The sequence below is a fragment of the Fringilla coelebs genome (genome assembly GCF_963513975.1).
Source record: "Fringilla coelebs genome assembly, chromosome: 12".
NCBI lineage: Eukaryota > Metazoa > Chordata > Aves > Passeriformes > Fringillidae > Fringilla > Fringilla coelebs.
The window spans coordinates 19,150,581-19,165,911 of NC_140038.1; the positions used below are offsets into that span (position 1 = coordinate 19,150,581).

At 42.6% G+C, this 15,331-nt stretch overlaps 1 protein-coding gene across 1 annotated transcript in view; it reads right to left on the bottom strand.

Moving 5' to 3' along the window:
• The window catches only part of ADAMTS17 (ADAM metallopeptidase with thrombospondin type 1 motif 17), a gene marked incomplete at its 5' end in the record, with an annotated part of 154,974 nt that overhangs the window by 6,624 nt on the left and 133,019 nt on the right, over positions 1-15,331 (bottom strand). The window contains one exon of the mRNA XM_084213817.1: positions 12,230-12,382. Within this exon, the coding sequence (XP_084069943.1) occupies positions 12,230-12,382 (153 nt within the window). The remainder of the gene's footprint in view (positions 1-12,229; positions 12,383-15,331) is intronic.

Genomic DNA, 15,331 nt, shown 5'->3' on the forward strand with positions numbered 1-15,331 from the left:
CTCTGAGAGGGACCCAGTGGTTCTTGGTTTAAAAGCCCTCTCCAGGACTTGGAAGGTCTAACAAGGCTTCCTCCACAGACAGGATGACCACAGCCAGGCACTGACATCAGATAAATCCCAGGATTCCAGCAGAGGCTGGCAGCTCCTGTGTGCCCAGAGCCCTGAGAAGCTCTGTTCTGGAGAGAACACATCAGGTATTCCAGTTTCACTCCCCTCTATCCCTGCTAACTGTCTGGCCCTTGCCTGTCCTCCTGGGAGCAATTGCAAATTGTACTCATGAGTTTTGGCTGCTATTAGCCAGGAGGCCCAGCCTGTTCATATGCTCTCTTTGTTGTCATACAGTCAGAGTCCCTCCCTCTCCCTCCCTCTTCCTCTGGCCCAGTCACTTGTGATTTACAATGTCCTACTTGCACGCTGTTCAATTTTAATAAAGCAAACACAGTGAGCACAGGGAGGTGCAGCAGCTGGAGTCAATAAAAGAACCTTGTATTTAACATAAAGAAACAATGGCTTGCAAGACTTGGGTAAGATTCCTGTTTCTGCTAAAGCCACACACAAGCAAACGATGGGGGAGAGGAGGAGGTGAGGGAAAGCCCAGGAGGTATCAGCAGAAGGATGTAAAAAAAGGTCATGTTTTGTGTCCTCTGCTGTTTCTCACCAAAGTCAGGGCATTGAAGCTTTCTCCCTGAAAACCACCATCACCTCAGAGAGGTAATTCTCAAAAGAGAGATGCCAAACACTGGAGAGGTTCAGGAGCTGGGCATCACTGAGGTTGGACTGAAGTTCAGGCACAAATCCTCTGTGTGCAGTGTGGATGCTTGAGAGACCCAGATCCAAGGGCAGAACATGTGGATGCACACAGGGCTCCACCTCTCCATCCAAGGGGGGTGAGTACAGCAAAGCTGTACTGTACATTTTGGTCTGGAAGTACCACTAGAAACCCTTGCTGTTTGGGCTTTTTCCCTTTACAATCTCCTGATTTCAATTTAGATTCAACATACCAGTTTATGACAGCTATTTTCAGACTCAGATTTTTCAGGTGTTGAATTTAAATAAAAAATTGACCACTATCAAATAATACCTCAGCAATGGTTATATTATTTAGAATTATGCTGAATGAACCCTTCTCCTGTTGTACACTAAGCTATTCCAAAAATCAGGAATTAAAGTCCCTGATGTAAATCCCCTTCACAATCTGAATTTATGCAGTAAGATCTGGGCATTACATTAGTTTTGTGTATCCCTCAGCTCTTTCCCAGCACTGAGTACCCTCAGTGACTTCCACCAGACTGGAAGCCAGTCAGGCACAGCCACTGGATTTAAAGTGAATTATTTTCATCCTGATAAATGCAACTATTAGGCCCTTCCACTTCACCAGTCAAATGCAACCTTTAATCCTCAGGATTCAGTGGCACTTTTAGTCTTCACAGTGCTTTACTAATCTTAATCCTCCCCGAACTCCTTGCTTTGGGAGGGGAATTGTACATCCATTTTGCAAACAGAATTGCTGTTATCACACAGGCATTAAATAACTCAGGCCATGGGCTTCCTTCACACAATTGTAACAGTGAGCCTGAAACCTGTCTCTGGCTTTTAAGCACTCCCTGTGCTCTTAACAGGGGGGACACAGGGAGAAGAAGGGAAGAGAGGACAAAACCAGCATTTTTCTCATAAGGTGAATGAGGTTTTCAGATACCAACACAAAAACACCTACCTTTATCTGTGTTCCTGTCTCTGCATTTGTAAACCAGCAAGGAGGGCAGGCAGTGAAACTTTTTTCCACAGACACTGCCAGCTCCAGTCCTCAGACAAATAACAGCAGAGCTTTTGCCTGAAGCAGTTTTATTCCTTCTCCTGGGAGACTGGGATCATCACCTATGCTATGCAATTAGTTTTTCACAGCCAGCAAGACAGATTTTAACATCTTTCTTGAACTCTTTAGGGCTTGGCAGCTGAAGGAAGGTTGGACATCTGGCTTATTTTAAAACGAAATTTTCAACTCGGTACTTGGATAGTTTCTTTCCTAGGAATTTCAATAGGAAATAGGAATAGATACAAAATACATACAAAGGGGGAATTGTTACTCATGCTGCACTATTGCAAGAGGACATCATTAAAAGAGGCATAAAAGTCAAACCCCAACTGCACAGCAAATTCCTATAAATACCTTCTCTCCTTCTCTGGACAGCTAAATGCACTGCTATGGACTCTCTGTTCCCAAATGTTTGTGGAGCAAGGAACCATATCCACAGAACAATTCTCAGGGCTGGATCCAGCAGAGAAGACCCCCCAGCAATCTGCATCCTCTGGGAAGCTGGGGCTGGGACAAGGGGCTGAGCAGAGATGCTGGTGCCAAAGGAAGAAGTGGATTTTCCCTTCCACCAGGCACTGCCAGAGGTGTCACCATCACCAAAATGCACGTGCAAAATGCACAGTTTAACTATAATGCTCTAAACTGACAACACAAGCACTGTAAACTGGAAATCCACCCCCAAGCAAAGATCAGAGGGTTGCTCAGCACTGTAAAATAGAGGTGGTTAATGAACAGCTACAAAAAGTGAAGCTAATGAGAGCCCCTGTAACTAGCAGTTCAAACATTGCTTAGGAAGGCAAAAGCAAGACAAAAATGCCTGCATTCACATTCTTTGGCAGTAACATGCAAGCCAGTGGGGATATCCAGAAGGAAATAAACTCACAAATTGTCAAGGCAGCAGCTGCATTCAACAGCTTAAAGAAGATTTACTCACTGAAAAACTCTAACCTTAGAAGCAAGCTATGATTTTTCAACTGGAATGCTATTTCCACCTTAGGATACTGATATGAAAGCTTGAAATCTAGCAAAGGTGCTGACAGATGTCTAATTGCTTTGAAAGCAAATGCCTCAGGAGAATATTAGTATTAAAATAGAATAAATTTACAGAAAGTGCTGAGATCTGTCAGGGCCTTCATCAACTCCTGGTCTACAAAAGATAGCAGAGGAAGAGAGAGGAATGAGAACAACTTAAGCCAGGGCAGGGTAGCACAGCAGAGAGTCCAAAGAATCCCTCTGTTGAGGCTTAATGGGGGCAGAAAAGGTAGAGATTTACCAGCAGAGACACAGGTTCAGGACTGAATGGGATAATGGATGATTGCTGAGGGCTCCTGGGAGGCTGGGATACATTTCAGACCCCAGCACAGCTTCAGAAATGTCACTTTTCTAACCTCCAAGGGATAGATGGAAAAATATTTTTTGGTAATAAACTTTTCCCAGCAGAAGCAGGAGGTCACAGCATCCCTCCAGCCAATCCTGAGCACACTCCAGTACAGAGATCTGTCAGAGGGAGATCCAGTTCTAGACTGTTATAAGTAACCTGCAGGCAAGACGGGGATTTCTCCTTATTCATCAGTCTGCAGGCATCTGATGTTTAAAGATACTGGTTTGCCACCAGTTTGCTGGAAGTTGCTGAAGCCAAGGATAACACCACGGCTAAAGCTCCAATATTGAGAGATAGAGTCATGCTCTACTGACTTCAGACTTCAAGCATTCAAGGCGTTAGGGTAGAGTGTTTTTCCCCTGGGGGTCTTATTTCTTGCCTCTATGAAAGTCAGAAAGAAAGCAAGAGAAGTTCCTATTAAAAACATTCTAACACAGCATCTGAGATGAATGACAAAGATCCTGTAATTGCTCCCTTCCCAGGACCTTAATAGCACACACATGTGTGCTCTGAGAGCCACTGCTCCACACACCTTCACATCAGGCTTTTTATGAGGATCACTCATTTATACCCCTCAGCTCTAGCTGAAAAGCAGCATGCAATATGCTTTCATAAACACCAGGTCAACTTTCACCATGGCATCATGCTAAAGAAAGAAATATCTGTCTTTTCATTGATAAGATCTAATTAGCCTAAAGCAAACTGTAAGCTGTTTTTCAAGCTTCCTTGTTCTTTTCTTTCTTTCTTTTTTTTTTCTCTTCTTTTTGAACCCCAGATCTGTAAAAGAACATATCTGGTCTTGCTTACCACAATCTTTCATTTGGAAACTTTTGTGAAATGACTGATTTGTTTAATTTAGCCAAGAAGAAAAAAAATGCATACCCCTCTGACTCAGTATGGGAAGAAACAATAAATTATGGCAGCAAATGCTCATGGCTGATGTGACAGTATCTTAGCAAGAAAAGAGAAGCAATTTTTGCAAACTGCCTACAGCTGTACTTTCAAACTGCACAACCCCAAGGAACAAGACCTGACCAGCACATCCAGCATGTCTCACTGCATAATTAAGTTTGGCTTTGCTATTCTGAAAAGCTCCATTGTGTACAGAGAGTTCAGAGATTAAAGGCTGAACACATGAATATTCTGGGTAGTGGCAGTGCCCCTAAAGTACTTGTGCAGTGGAGCCCAGGTGGATGCTGATGAGAAAATGCCATTTAATCCAATATTCCAATCAGGAAGAATCTACTTCTCACAAGGTTACAAACTGGATTTGAAGAACAGGCCCAGGCAGATCTGTGAGGTGACAGAGTGCTGCCCACTGGGGCCCATATTCTAGCAGGTCCCCTACTGCACTTGTGCCATGGTTGGACCTTTGGCACAAAGTGGAAATACTCCAGAGCTACTCCACCAGGACAAATGCAAGGTGAAAAATACCTAATGCAAAAGGCATGATCAAGGTAATTTTAAATAGCCCCAGTAGTAATGGACAGCTAAGGGATCACAGAACTTGGGTCAGGCTGGATGCTGGAGAATCCCTCCTGCTCCTACAGCACTGTGAGCTGCTTGTGCTGAGCCAGGCTCTCAGGGCTCACATGAGCTCTATTCCCACCCCAGATGTTATCCTGAGAAGGACATCCTGGGGACTGAAGTCCTCCTGAATGCCTTATTAGTTACTATTAGTTATTCATCAGTTAATGATCAATGCTCCCCCAATGCAATTTATTAAAGAAAGTAATTAAACTAAGGACCACTCTGGGATTTTTTAATTTCAGCAAGAGGCTGCTCATCTCTCATTCAGTCCTGCCTGAGCATTTTCTAGACATGGAGCTACCCAGCTCTGACATGTGTGATGCTAGCTAATACTGTTTCATCTCTTTGCACAGTCAGTCACACTGGTACTCATTGCTCCTTAAAGGTGTTCTGGGAGATTGTCACCTTAATGCCTCGGCAGTCATTATAAATCTCAAAAGGTTATTGAAAGGACTGGGAAATTACAGCAGTCCCTGCTAGCAGTACATACTGTGTGCTGTAGGTATTCAAGGGGAAAATCCTCTTCAGACTGGTACTACAGAATTTAAGTGGTGAATTAATACTCCCCATATTTTCAAAAACATGATCCTGGACACTGTAACATCTCAGAGTAACTCAAAGAAAATGAATGCCAATACTCAAACAGGCTCGTCTTTCACTCTTTCTCCTTTTTCACAGGAAAAAACAAGAGTAAAAAAATCACAATGGAATTTCATTTCCAATCCACTGGTCTTGGTGGAAGACTTTAACTCTTCATCAAAAAAATGCACCTAATGGACCAGGCTTTTAAATAAAATATCAAAAAAGAGAAGCTACTTCCCAGTTAATAGGATCACTGGAGGCTGTATTGGAACATGAGACAAAAACACTGGTGCAGAGCATGCTCCACTTCAAACAAAACTGATCTTTTTCAGTGTTCAGATCAATCCAATTTTCTTGCAGCACATTCTCCTTTACTACAGAACCTTCACAATAATTTGTACCAGGGATGTTCCCAGAAACTCCAGTGGAGATGAGCTGTGCAATTTGTTGTGCAAACAAGGAGCAGCTTAAAAGGCACAAACAGGACTTGGTTCCTGGAGCCTGCAGTGCCCAGGGGAAGGACATGGCCAGCTCTGCAGTCAGCATCTCTTCCCTTTCCATGCCCAGTTCCCAACTAGAGCTGCATCCACACGGGCTGGCTCTTAGCCTAAGCCTAAGCACAGGCTCAACCTTGTTTTAGTGCCATGATGCAACATTTCCACCTCTGCCCACAGCTAAAGACATTCCACAGATGTGGGGACAGACAATCACAGAGCAGAAGGGTGGGATTCATCTTACTGAAACCCTGTTCAAATCCAAGAGTGTTCCTTGCTGGAAAAACCAATTTTGGGCCATTTGATCTCATCTCCTGTAGGGAGGGGTGCTTTGAGATTTAGCTGTAGGCAAGAAAGACCCTGGTTTGCACACAAGTGATTGTGTCCCAGAGCCACAAACCACAGGGAACCAAAACTCAGAGCAGTCCATCGGGCAGGACTTAGGTCTAGGACAGATGCTCTGGCTCCTGGCCATGTCCAGGACCACAGAAGCAGGGAATTTGACTAGTAAAGCTTGTTGGATCCTCTCCTGTCCCACCCAGCTCCATCACTTTCTGGAGAACAACTCATGTGCATCAGCAGGCCTGTGGACAACCTTCCAGTGCTGCTGAAGGATGTGAGCAGCCATAAATCACACAGTTATCAGTGGCAGGGAAGGGTCTGTCAGCTCTGACGTGCCACTGCAGTTTTAAGCTACCACCCCTCCTGCAGAGTTTTCTCTCAATCCAACAAGAAAAGTTATTTTCTCCAAGGTAGAAGAAGATTAACTTAGTTCTGACCTTTATGAAGAATAACCAAGCTGTCCATAGCTTATCATAAACAGATGTCAGGTCAAGCCATGAATTTGTAATGAATGTTAGAACAAAGGACAGTTTTGCTTCTATATTTATAACAGCTTTGAATACACCTCTCAAACCACAGCTGTCATTGATTTACTCTTCTTATTATGTAATATGAATTAATCATTAAAAGTGAGGCACATAGAGGATTTTGTTGATGTTCCCAATCATTTGGAGCTTGGAAAATATGCTTTCCTGGCACTGGGAGATTGCATTTTTGGAAAAAAAGCCCCAAACCCCAACATGTATTTTGGTGTACTGCAAGGCTGGGGGTTTATCTCTCAGAGAATAAGACCTCCCGTAATCCTGCCAAAACAATTAATTTGCAATTACAAATCCTTGTTACCACCCACTGTGATGAATGACTGCTGATCTTCAGTGTGAAGCACCTCAATGTCTGGCACAAAGCCAGTATTTTTCTTACAGGAAATTAGATTCTTTTTTTCTCTCCCTACTGTTAATGTCCTCCTGGGATGAGAACCCATCTCCAGCATTTCACAGGCTCAGCAAGTTCTGTAAAGGAATTGGCAACTCTTGATGCCCAGGGAGGGCAGGTGGCTATGGGTGATTTTTCAGATGTGCTCTATCACTATTGACATTATTTGGCAACAAGAATGTTGTTTAACATTACACTTTGCCAAGCTGATCCTTACTGGGGCTTTCCAGTTTCTGGAGTGTTCAATCTCTCCGAATCCAGTGAAAGTTGTGCCAGGTGGTTATACAAGATGTGAAGTGGTAGAAATAGATTTTCCCTCTACTTTCTCTGCTAGTAGAAGCACAGCTTGATGTGTCATAGATTTGCTTTCTCCTAAGAGCACAAATCTGTGATGGTTCCTACCCAAGACCCAAAGATTCTGCTCAGCCCACCAGGTCAAATCCTGCTCTGCTGGGCATTGGCATAAACCTGCATTAACTCAAGTACCTGAATTAATCTGGGTTTACCCTCAGGTAAGAGAGACTGACATCTGACCCAGTGTGCTGAGTGAGACCCTTGGCCTGTGGCCAGTGGGTTGTAGGGAAGAATGAAAGACAGTTACCCTGGATTTACACTGGGTTATCTGAGATTAATACAGGCCTTAGTATTTACAGAGCACCTACTGTAACTGCAAAGAAAAAAATATGGCAAAGTCAACATGCTACAAGGCCTCTATGTGTTTTTCTTCTAAAAATCTTTTCATTGGGCTAGGTAATATAATAGGTTAATGAGCTAAATTGTTGCCTGAGGGACAGAAGCTTTATATTTAAACTTCCACCCACAGAGCTGAAAATGCCCCTTGTGAAAGTCAGAGCTAATGATGGAGCTTGTGTGTCTGGCTTGTAATTCCACCTTTCTTGATACAACACCAGTGAAATGGAGAATAGTCAAAAAAATGAAACTGGGAGCCCTGAACCATTCTGTACTATTGGCTCCAAATACAGAACTTCAGCTGGGACAGAATTTGAAGCATGTGAAAGAGAGAAACAATTAAGTAAAAGTGGAAATAAAGAAAAATCCATAAAAATCTTGTGGACAATTGCTCCTGCTATACAACCTTGCCTCCTCAATTTTACCTTAGAAGAGTCCAAGGGACAACTGAAGGAAAGGAACTGAAAAAATGTAGCCTTGGACTGTACAGAATTAAAGAATTACTAAGGTTGGGAAAGACCTGCAAGGCCAAGTCCAACCTCTGACCAAACACCACCTTGCCCACTAAACCCTTGCACTGAGTGCCACATCTGCTTGGGTTTTGAGCACTTCCAGGGATGGTGACTCCACTACTTCCCTGCAGAGCCTCTTCCAATGCTTAACCACTCTTTCAGTGATGAACATTTTCCTAACATCCAGCTTGAACCTCCCTTGTGCTATCTCTGGGAGAAGAGCCTGACCCTCACCTCAACACAAACTGTTTTGTGGTGGTTGTGGAGAGCAGTAAGGTCTCCCCTGGGCCATCTTTTCCTGCCACATCACGGCTGGAGCAGAAGGGGAGAGAGCTGAGGAGGGGGGGGCAGCCTTGGGTGGTTAAACAGCAGCCCCTGGTGCTGCTCATCTTCAAGCACAAGATCTGTGTCACCACCACAACTCGCCAGCACCTCCAGCTCCCCGCATCATCTGGGACACGTTTCCAGTGACTCCAATGCCAGGTCCAAGTCCTGCAGCAGCCCCATCCAGCACAGCCTGGGGCAGGGAATGGTGTGGAGCTGGGCTGTGTGTCCTGCTCAGCTCTCCAGAGAGCCACACACATAAAGACACACTGTTCTTGCAGGAATGTAATCCTCGATGTAAAGTTTGTCAGCAAAAATATAATTCACTATGCAAGAATGGACTACTGTCTTGCTAAAGCATCAAGAGGCACATTTTAAACAATCTGGGAGTCTGAGGCAAGTGTTGGGAAACTGAGCAACCTGTGTTTGTTTCTCTGACCAGCACGGCTACAACAAAAATGTAAAAATGCTTCCAGTGCCGGAACGTTTAACAGCTCTCTTTTCAAACAAGGAAGAACTATTTCAAAGCAGAATGAGTGTATGAGATGTTTGTTTCTTTAACTGAATGCAAACTGGATGTGGAATTTCCTCTTGGAAGAAATGACTGAATGGGAGATGGCTTGGACTCCCTTTTGTATATTGCATCATGTACAAGAAAGGATGATATAATGAATTGCAATTCTGAAGAATCCAGGCAAAAATAAGGTTAACACCTTCAGTGGGTCTTGCATTATGCAAATCATGTTTCTATTAGGTTTGAAGACTCTGGGGCCAGGAGCATTGTGTCACTCATGCTGAGTTAAATGCTAAAAATAACACTTATATCCCTTTAAGATGGGTTTAAAAGAGAAGTGGCAGCAGAGTCGGGGAGCTGCAAGTTTAGTAGCAGTGGTAACAGAGGTCTAGTAACAGAGCAACTCTCTGTCTTCAGAATTCCAGTACAGTTTGTTAATCTCAAGCACTGGGCTAACAAAGGCAAATTCAGAGCCATTTAAAATAACTTTACAAACTTGGCCTTATGTGTCTGCTGAGTGAACTAGATATATCAGTTTCTTGTGCAACACTTGAAACACGCTGCAAATATATTAAGAATATACAAACATGACAATTAGCTCCAAATGCTTTCCAAAAGCTACAGGACACAGCAAGGACCAGCTGCAAATAAACTTGACAGAAAATGTGATACCATCCCTCTTCTTTCAGGCACAGATAATGGCTACAGAGCTGTGGGTAAGGCCAGTGGATGAGGCTTGGCTGGTGGGTGCAGGTCTCAGATCAGCATGGCCTCATCTCCAGCCCTCATCTCTTCTACATGAGAGCTGAGAACTTAAAATCACAATTTTTCTGGGTAGGTGTGGAGGTTTTACTGCTGCTGGGAGCTTCTTGGGGAGCTGATCCATCTCCTCATGCACAGAGTCTGTGTATGATACAAATAATGCCACTACTAACACAAAAATAACACTGTCATACCACCCAAACAGCCTGCTCTATTTAAAAGTTGTATCTGGACTTGACTTTATAAATGAGGTTTTCCCTCTCTCTTGCATGACTTCCCAGCATCTTCAAAGAGGATCTTGGTTTGGGAAATTAAGGATCAGTGGCTAAGTCACCAGGCAAGCTGTTTGCACATAAAGCATCAAGGCCCATTATTTTAATCTCTGATAATTACCACTGTTAGTTAAATCGTGCTTCCCTGATGGTTCTCAACAATAAGCAACAAATGCACAACACATTAATTGCACAAAGTTGTTGCTTGTTCTGAGATCAATTTGTATTAATAGAAGAAGTTTCCATCTTAGTCAGCAAAGCCCTCTCACAGTGGCTTTTACAGGGCTGGGAACAAATGTTTTACAGAGGAATTTTGCCCTGGAAGGATGAATTTTAAAGAGTTCACTATAAGCTAATGGCTACAGACTTTGTGCTTCTCCTTAAAGAAAGAGCTGTTTTAAGCCAGAGTTGCTGATAGCTGTAAAGGTTCCTCTCTTAAGTCCAAGCCCTGTATTAAAGCTTCGGGATCCTCATGATGAAAATCCTTCACTCAGGATTTGTGAAGAATTGAATTCCACTTTAAACATTTCAGCTATCTGGGTTTCTGGAACAATACATTTTCTTCTAAGAACTGTACCTACCCTTTTCTAGCAATCTCTACCCCTCTACTCAGAGAAGAAGAATCTAATTGTGTGACCTAAGTGTCCAGTCAGAATTAACCAATACGTCTAGAATTTTAAATGCTCATTACAAACCAAATCTAAGTCCAAGAACATCCTGCTGGACTCACACAGGGTGAAATTCCTGGGAAGCAGAGCACTGGCACAAGCTCCCTGCAGACAGAAGCAGGCCACATATGCAGCACACAAGCTTTTGTGCCCTCCTGCACAGGGATGATCCTGATCCTGAGTTAAGAATCACAAACAACAAGTGATTTTGCACTGATCCTGCCCTGCTCACATGCAAACATTAAACCCATCAAACAACACTGTTTACTGTGACCCATGTAAGACTGCAGCCCTCCCAGCAGTGAGCCAACATCTTTATCAGATTGGAACTGTTCACACAACACTGAACTTTCAATCCACGAAATTGGAGAATACACCATTATTTCATATTCCTCCCTATCAAGAGAACCCGGGGCCGTTTGTATGCCAAAATGTTTTAGTGTCCCTCAAATAAATAAATAAATAAATAATGTTATTTCACCTGTTAACACATGGGGACTGTTTGTTTTGGCTAGCTTGCATGGACTCCTAGTGCCAGGTTATGAATAAAATAATGTTCAATACTGTAAACATCTTGTGACATAAATTCCTGGCTCAGCATAAATACAGACACTCTGTATGTGGCAGGTTCTTCCTGCATTCTCCAGCACTGACACCACTAAATTCATGTATCTGTGACAGACTATATACAGAACTGTAATTCCTAAAAAAAAAAAAGCAATCACAGATAAGCCAATTTGCCCATCCTGGGCCTCTGCTTCACTGGATTTTGCTTGCTGGGGTTTGGGTTTTTGGAAAGCAAAGTGCAACTACTGTATCCCAGTGGTTTCTGCACATGCCGTACATTCCAGAACAGAAAGTAGGTTTTCTGTTTAAAGAACAGCACAGTTAGAAAGATAAGATAAAACCAAACTGGAATATAATATTGCTGGGAATTTCTAGTCCTCACGAAGTCAGCAATGTAAAGGATGCTTTCTGAACAACACTGGCAAGGGTTGAGTTTCTCACACTGCCAGGCCTCCTTCCCAAGCAAAACCTCATATTACTTTAAGATCAGAATGCAAATACAGAGCAGACTCTGCTCTGGTTTAATCCAGTGCATTCAGGAATTAATTCCACTGATGTCACTGGAGAAACAAAGTTCAGACAGGCCTAAGTGAAGGTAAGCTCCAGGCCTGAGGAAGGGACTGATGATTTTAGCTCTGCCTTTAAACTCAAGCCTTTCATTTCACGTGGTTGGAATGAGTTTGGGACTGGACAATGTGTGTAGATCCCAGATTACCCTGAAAACCAGTTAAAAATTTGCTTCCTAAATATTTAAACTGCAATCTAATGCAGACAGCAGACAGGAGCTCAGCACTCTGAACATCTTTGCTCTCAGATAGAAAACAGCATGAGGTGTTTGCTGTTACCTTGGACCAATCTCCCGTTTTCCACTCGTAGCAGCCTGTGTGATCCTCGCACTCCTCCTCGTCTCTCGGCCTGGTGGCTGCATCACATTTCCCTTGGGAGTTTGTGCATGTCACTGTTCTCTTCTGAATTCCCCTGCCACAGTCTGCTGAGCACTGCAAAAAAACAGGGGTTTGGTTTTTTGTTACATGGTGCTTAGAAATGATGGCTTTTATGTTGGTAACACAGCTCAGAGGAAAAGCTGGGGTTATGAACACTGAGGAAAATGATAACCCATAAGGTTTTATTACAATAATCTAAGCCTCTCATATAGGAGTAATTTCAAAAGCATGATGACTGCTTGTGAAATATTTTACTTCTGAGAAATGGCAATTCTGAAAATCAACCTTCTTTGAAAAATGTCAGCTGGCTTTTTGCTAGAATTGGTGCTACTAAATCTTGGTTGAAGAGCTCCTCGTTCATACTGAAGGACACACTGAGACTCACTACACAGAACTGCCACATCCCATAATGTATCATGGGATACATCAAGGGTGATAAATGGTGGTGTTAAATGTAATTTTCAATCACAGAAGCATGAGACCACTGTTTTAAACACGTTTCTCTAGTACAGTTTGTGCATATCATGGCAAAGTCACAATTCTCACACCTTCTCATGTGAAACACACACATCACATTCACATTTTGATTTGCCATCACTGTCTTTATTCTGAAAAACTCTAACAAACATTCACTGAGTGAGCACAAATTACCCACAATGTTTTTGTGCCTGGGCTCCATGGGATTAGCTTCTAAAGAGCAGAGATATCTGGTCACTCACTTGTTATCTTTGCCAAAGGTTGGAAATCCTTGTTTAATGAAGAATTTGTCTTGATTTTCTTGGCTGTACAAGGTGGGAAAAGGACACTGGCACGAACTGAACCCAAATTTCTGTTTTCAATAACCAGTTTGGTGACAGAGCACCTGCTGTCACAGCCACCTCAGTCCTTGTCACCACCCCTGAGCACAGCCAGTCTGCCTGCTCCTCATTCTCATGCCACTGCAGTGGTTAAGAGTGAGAAATTGTCTTGCAGAGCCACTGGGGACAGGTGGGTGGAGAAATGATCTATGTACCAGCTGAGATAAAAACTAACCTCCTCTGGCATGTCAAGTTCTCCCCTTCAGGGGGCCAGCAGGGAAAAGACAGTTGATTTGACACTGAATAAATAGTGCAGATATGAGATATTCTGTGAGGTCTTTTGAACGTGTTCCAAGAAGCTTCTCCATCCAGGGGGTCTATGCTGGAAACAAGCATCAGCTTGATATAAATTACATCAAATGGACAAATCTCAGCATGCCTGTCTAACTGTCTTAAAAACACAATCCAGGCAGTTCTGACCTGCTGGCCTTGTTAAGGACATGAATGACAAGCGTTTATGAGCTGGCAAGCAAACAGACATGCCTTTAAATACTTCACAGCACTACAAAGTGACTTCTTGAGAATCTGGGAAACCTTCCACTTAATTTACTGTGTGCTGCTCACGGCGTGACCCCTCACGGATGTAACATCTTTGTAAGGAGCACAATCTACAGTTCTGCTAAGACAGGGGGGTGAATTCTTCCCAGCTTTGCAGAATTCCACAAAATCCTTTGCTGGACTGCTCGGCGAGCAAGGCTTGCCAGAGATCCCAGGCTGGAGCTCCTTAAATGGTACCTTAAAGCCATGAATTTGCCCCAAGTTGGGTAGACTTTCCCAAATTATGTATCATTTTCCTCAGGCCCCAGGGTGGACTCCTCAGGGTTGCACTCGTTCATCTCAAACTACAAAGCTCAATATATAAAAATCTTTGGAACGGTCCAATTTACTCGAAGTAAATCAAGCTGAAGTGGGAGTATTTTTCACAGTAGGAGAAATCTCTAGGTGGGTTTTACAAGCAAGTCTGGGAAAAACACCAACTGTTTGTTCTTCCCACAGCTTTTAAGTCATTCACAGATTAATACTGCATATACTTTCCTAGACAAAACAGCATGAGCAAGAAGGTTTCCAACAGATCTTTGGTGGTCGCATATAAATCACCCTCTTTAAGAGGTTTTTTTCCTTTCCTCAAGTCATCTGTTTTCATGAAGAATTTCTTAATACATAGATTTTACAGAGAGTCCACAAATTAACAGACACAGTTCTGTGTGTTCACTCAAGATCATTAAGTCTTATTTTATTAACAAATTACTTTGTCAGATCCCATGAAGCTTTGCAAAGGAGCAACACAACTTTGCAGTTAAGACACAATTCCTTTATCTGCAGGAAATCCATATTTTTTTCCCACTCTATTTCTCTAACAGTAGAAACATTCACCTTCTCCTGACAGTCTCTATTTTTATCATTAAAAATGGGTTGAGCAGTACTTTGTCCAAAACAATCTCAAGTGTTTGGCAATACAAGGGGAACTTAATTTTTTCCATGATGAAGATTGTATTGGAATTTGCAGTGAAAACACACATTTTTGACCAGGGACCAGACATCAGTGCGGTCAACTGTGTTGCATTAACAAGAAGTTAAAAAAAAATAGATCAGAAAATAGATTTATAAAATGATACAATTTCAGTGATATTTATTCCTCAACATCAGATTAAAATGCTAAGGAATAAAGTGATTACCACTGAAGGAAGTCCTAGGTGTGAGAATAGTTCACACTGGCAGAGCATCAAATGTGTCCTAGAGTCAACTGAGCTTCAAAACACCAGAAATGGGCCAGAATAACAAATTTAAAATCAAATGCACAGCTACAGACCCAACAAAAGTAAATAAATGTATCAAAAGACAAGTAAACCAGCTATTGAAAAAATTATCTAAAAATGCTGTGTATTTGTAAAGGAGTTACATGGTCATGGGTATGGAAGATTTCCACTCATCTGTAATTTGACTTACACTACTCCATAAAAGGGAGACAGAAGTACCTGGGATTGTTAACAAAAGACTCAAGGAAAAAATCCATATGTAAACCAGGTAGGAATTGCACCCTAATCTCAGCTAGAAACAGTTCACCTGGTTTAGCTATATGAAATAAAGAGGGCATCCTCTGAAAGGGGAACACACAAAAGGCCTATCAGACAACCTACTAAAACCT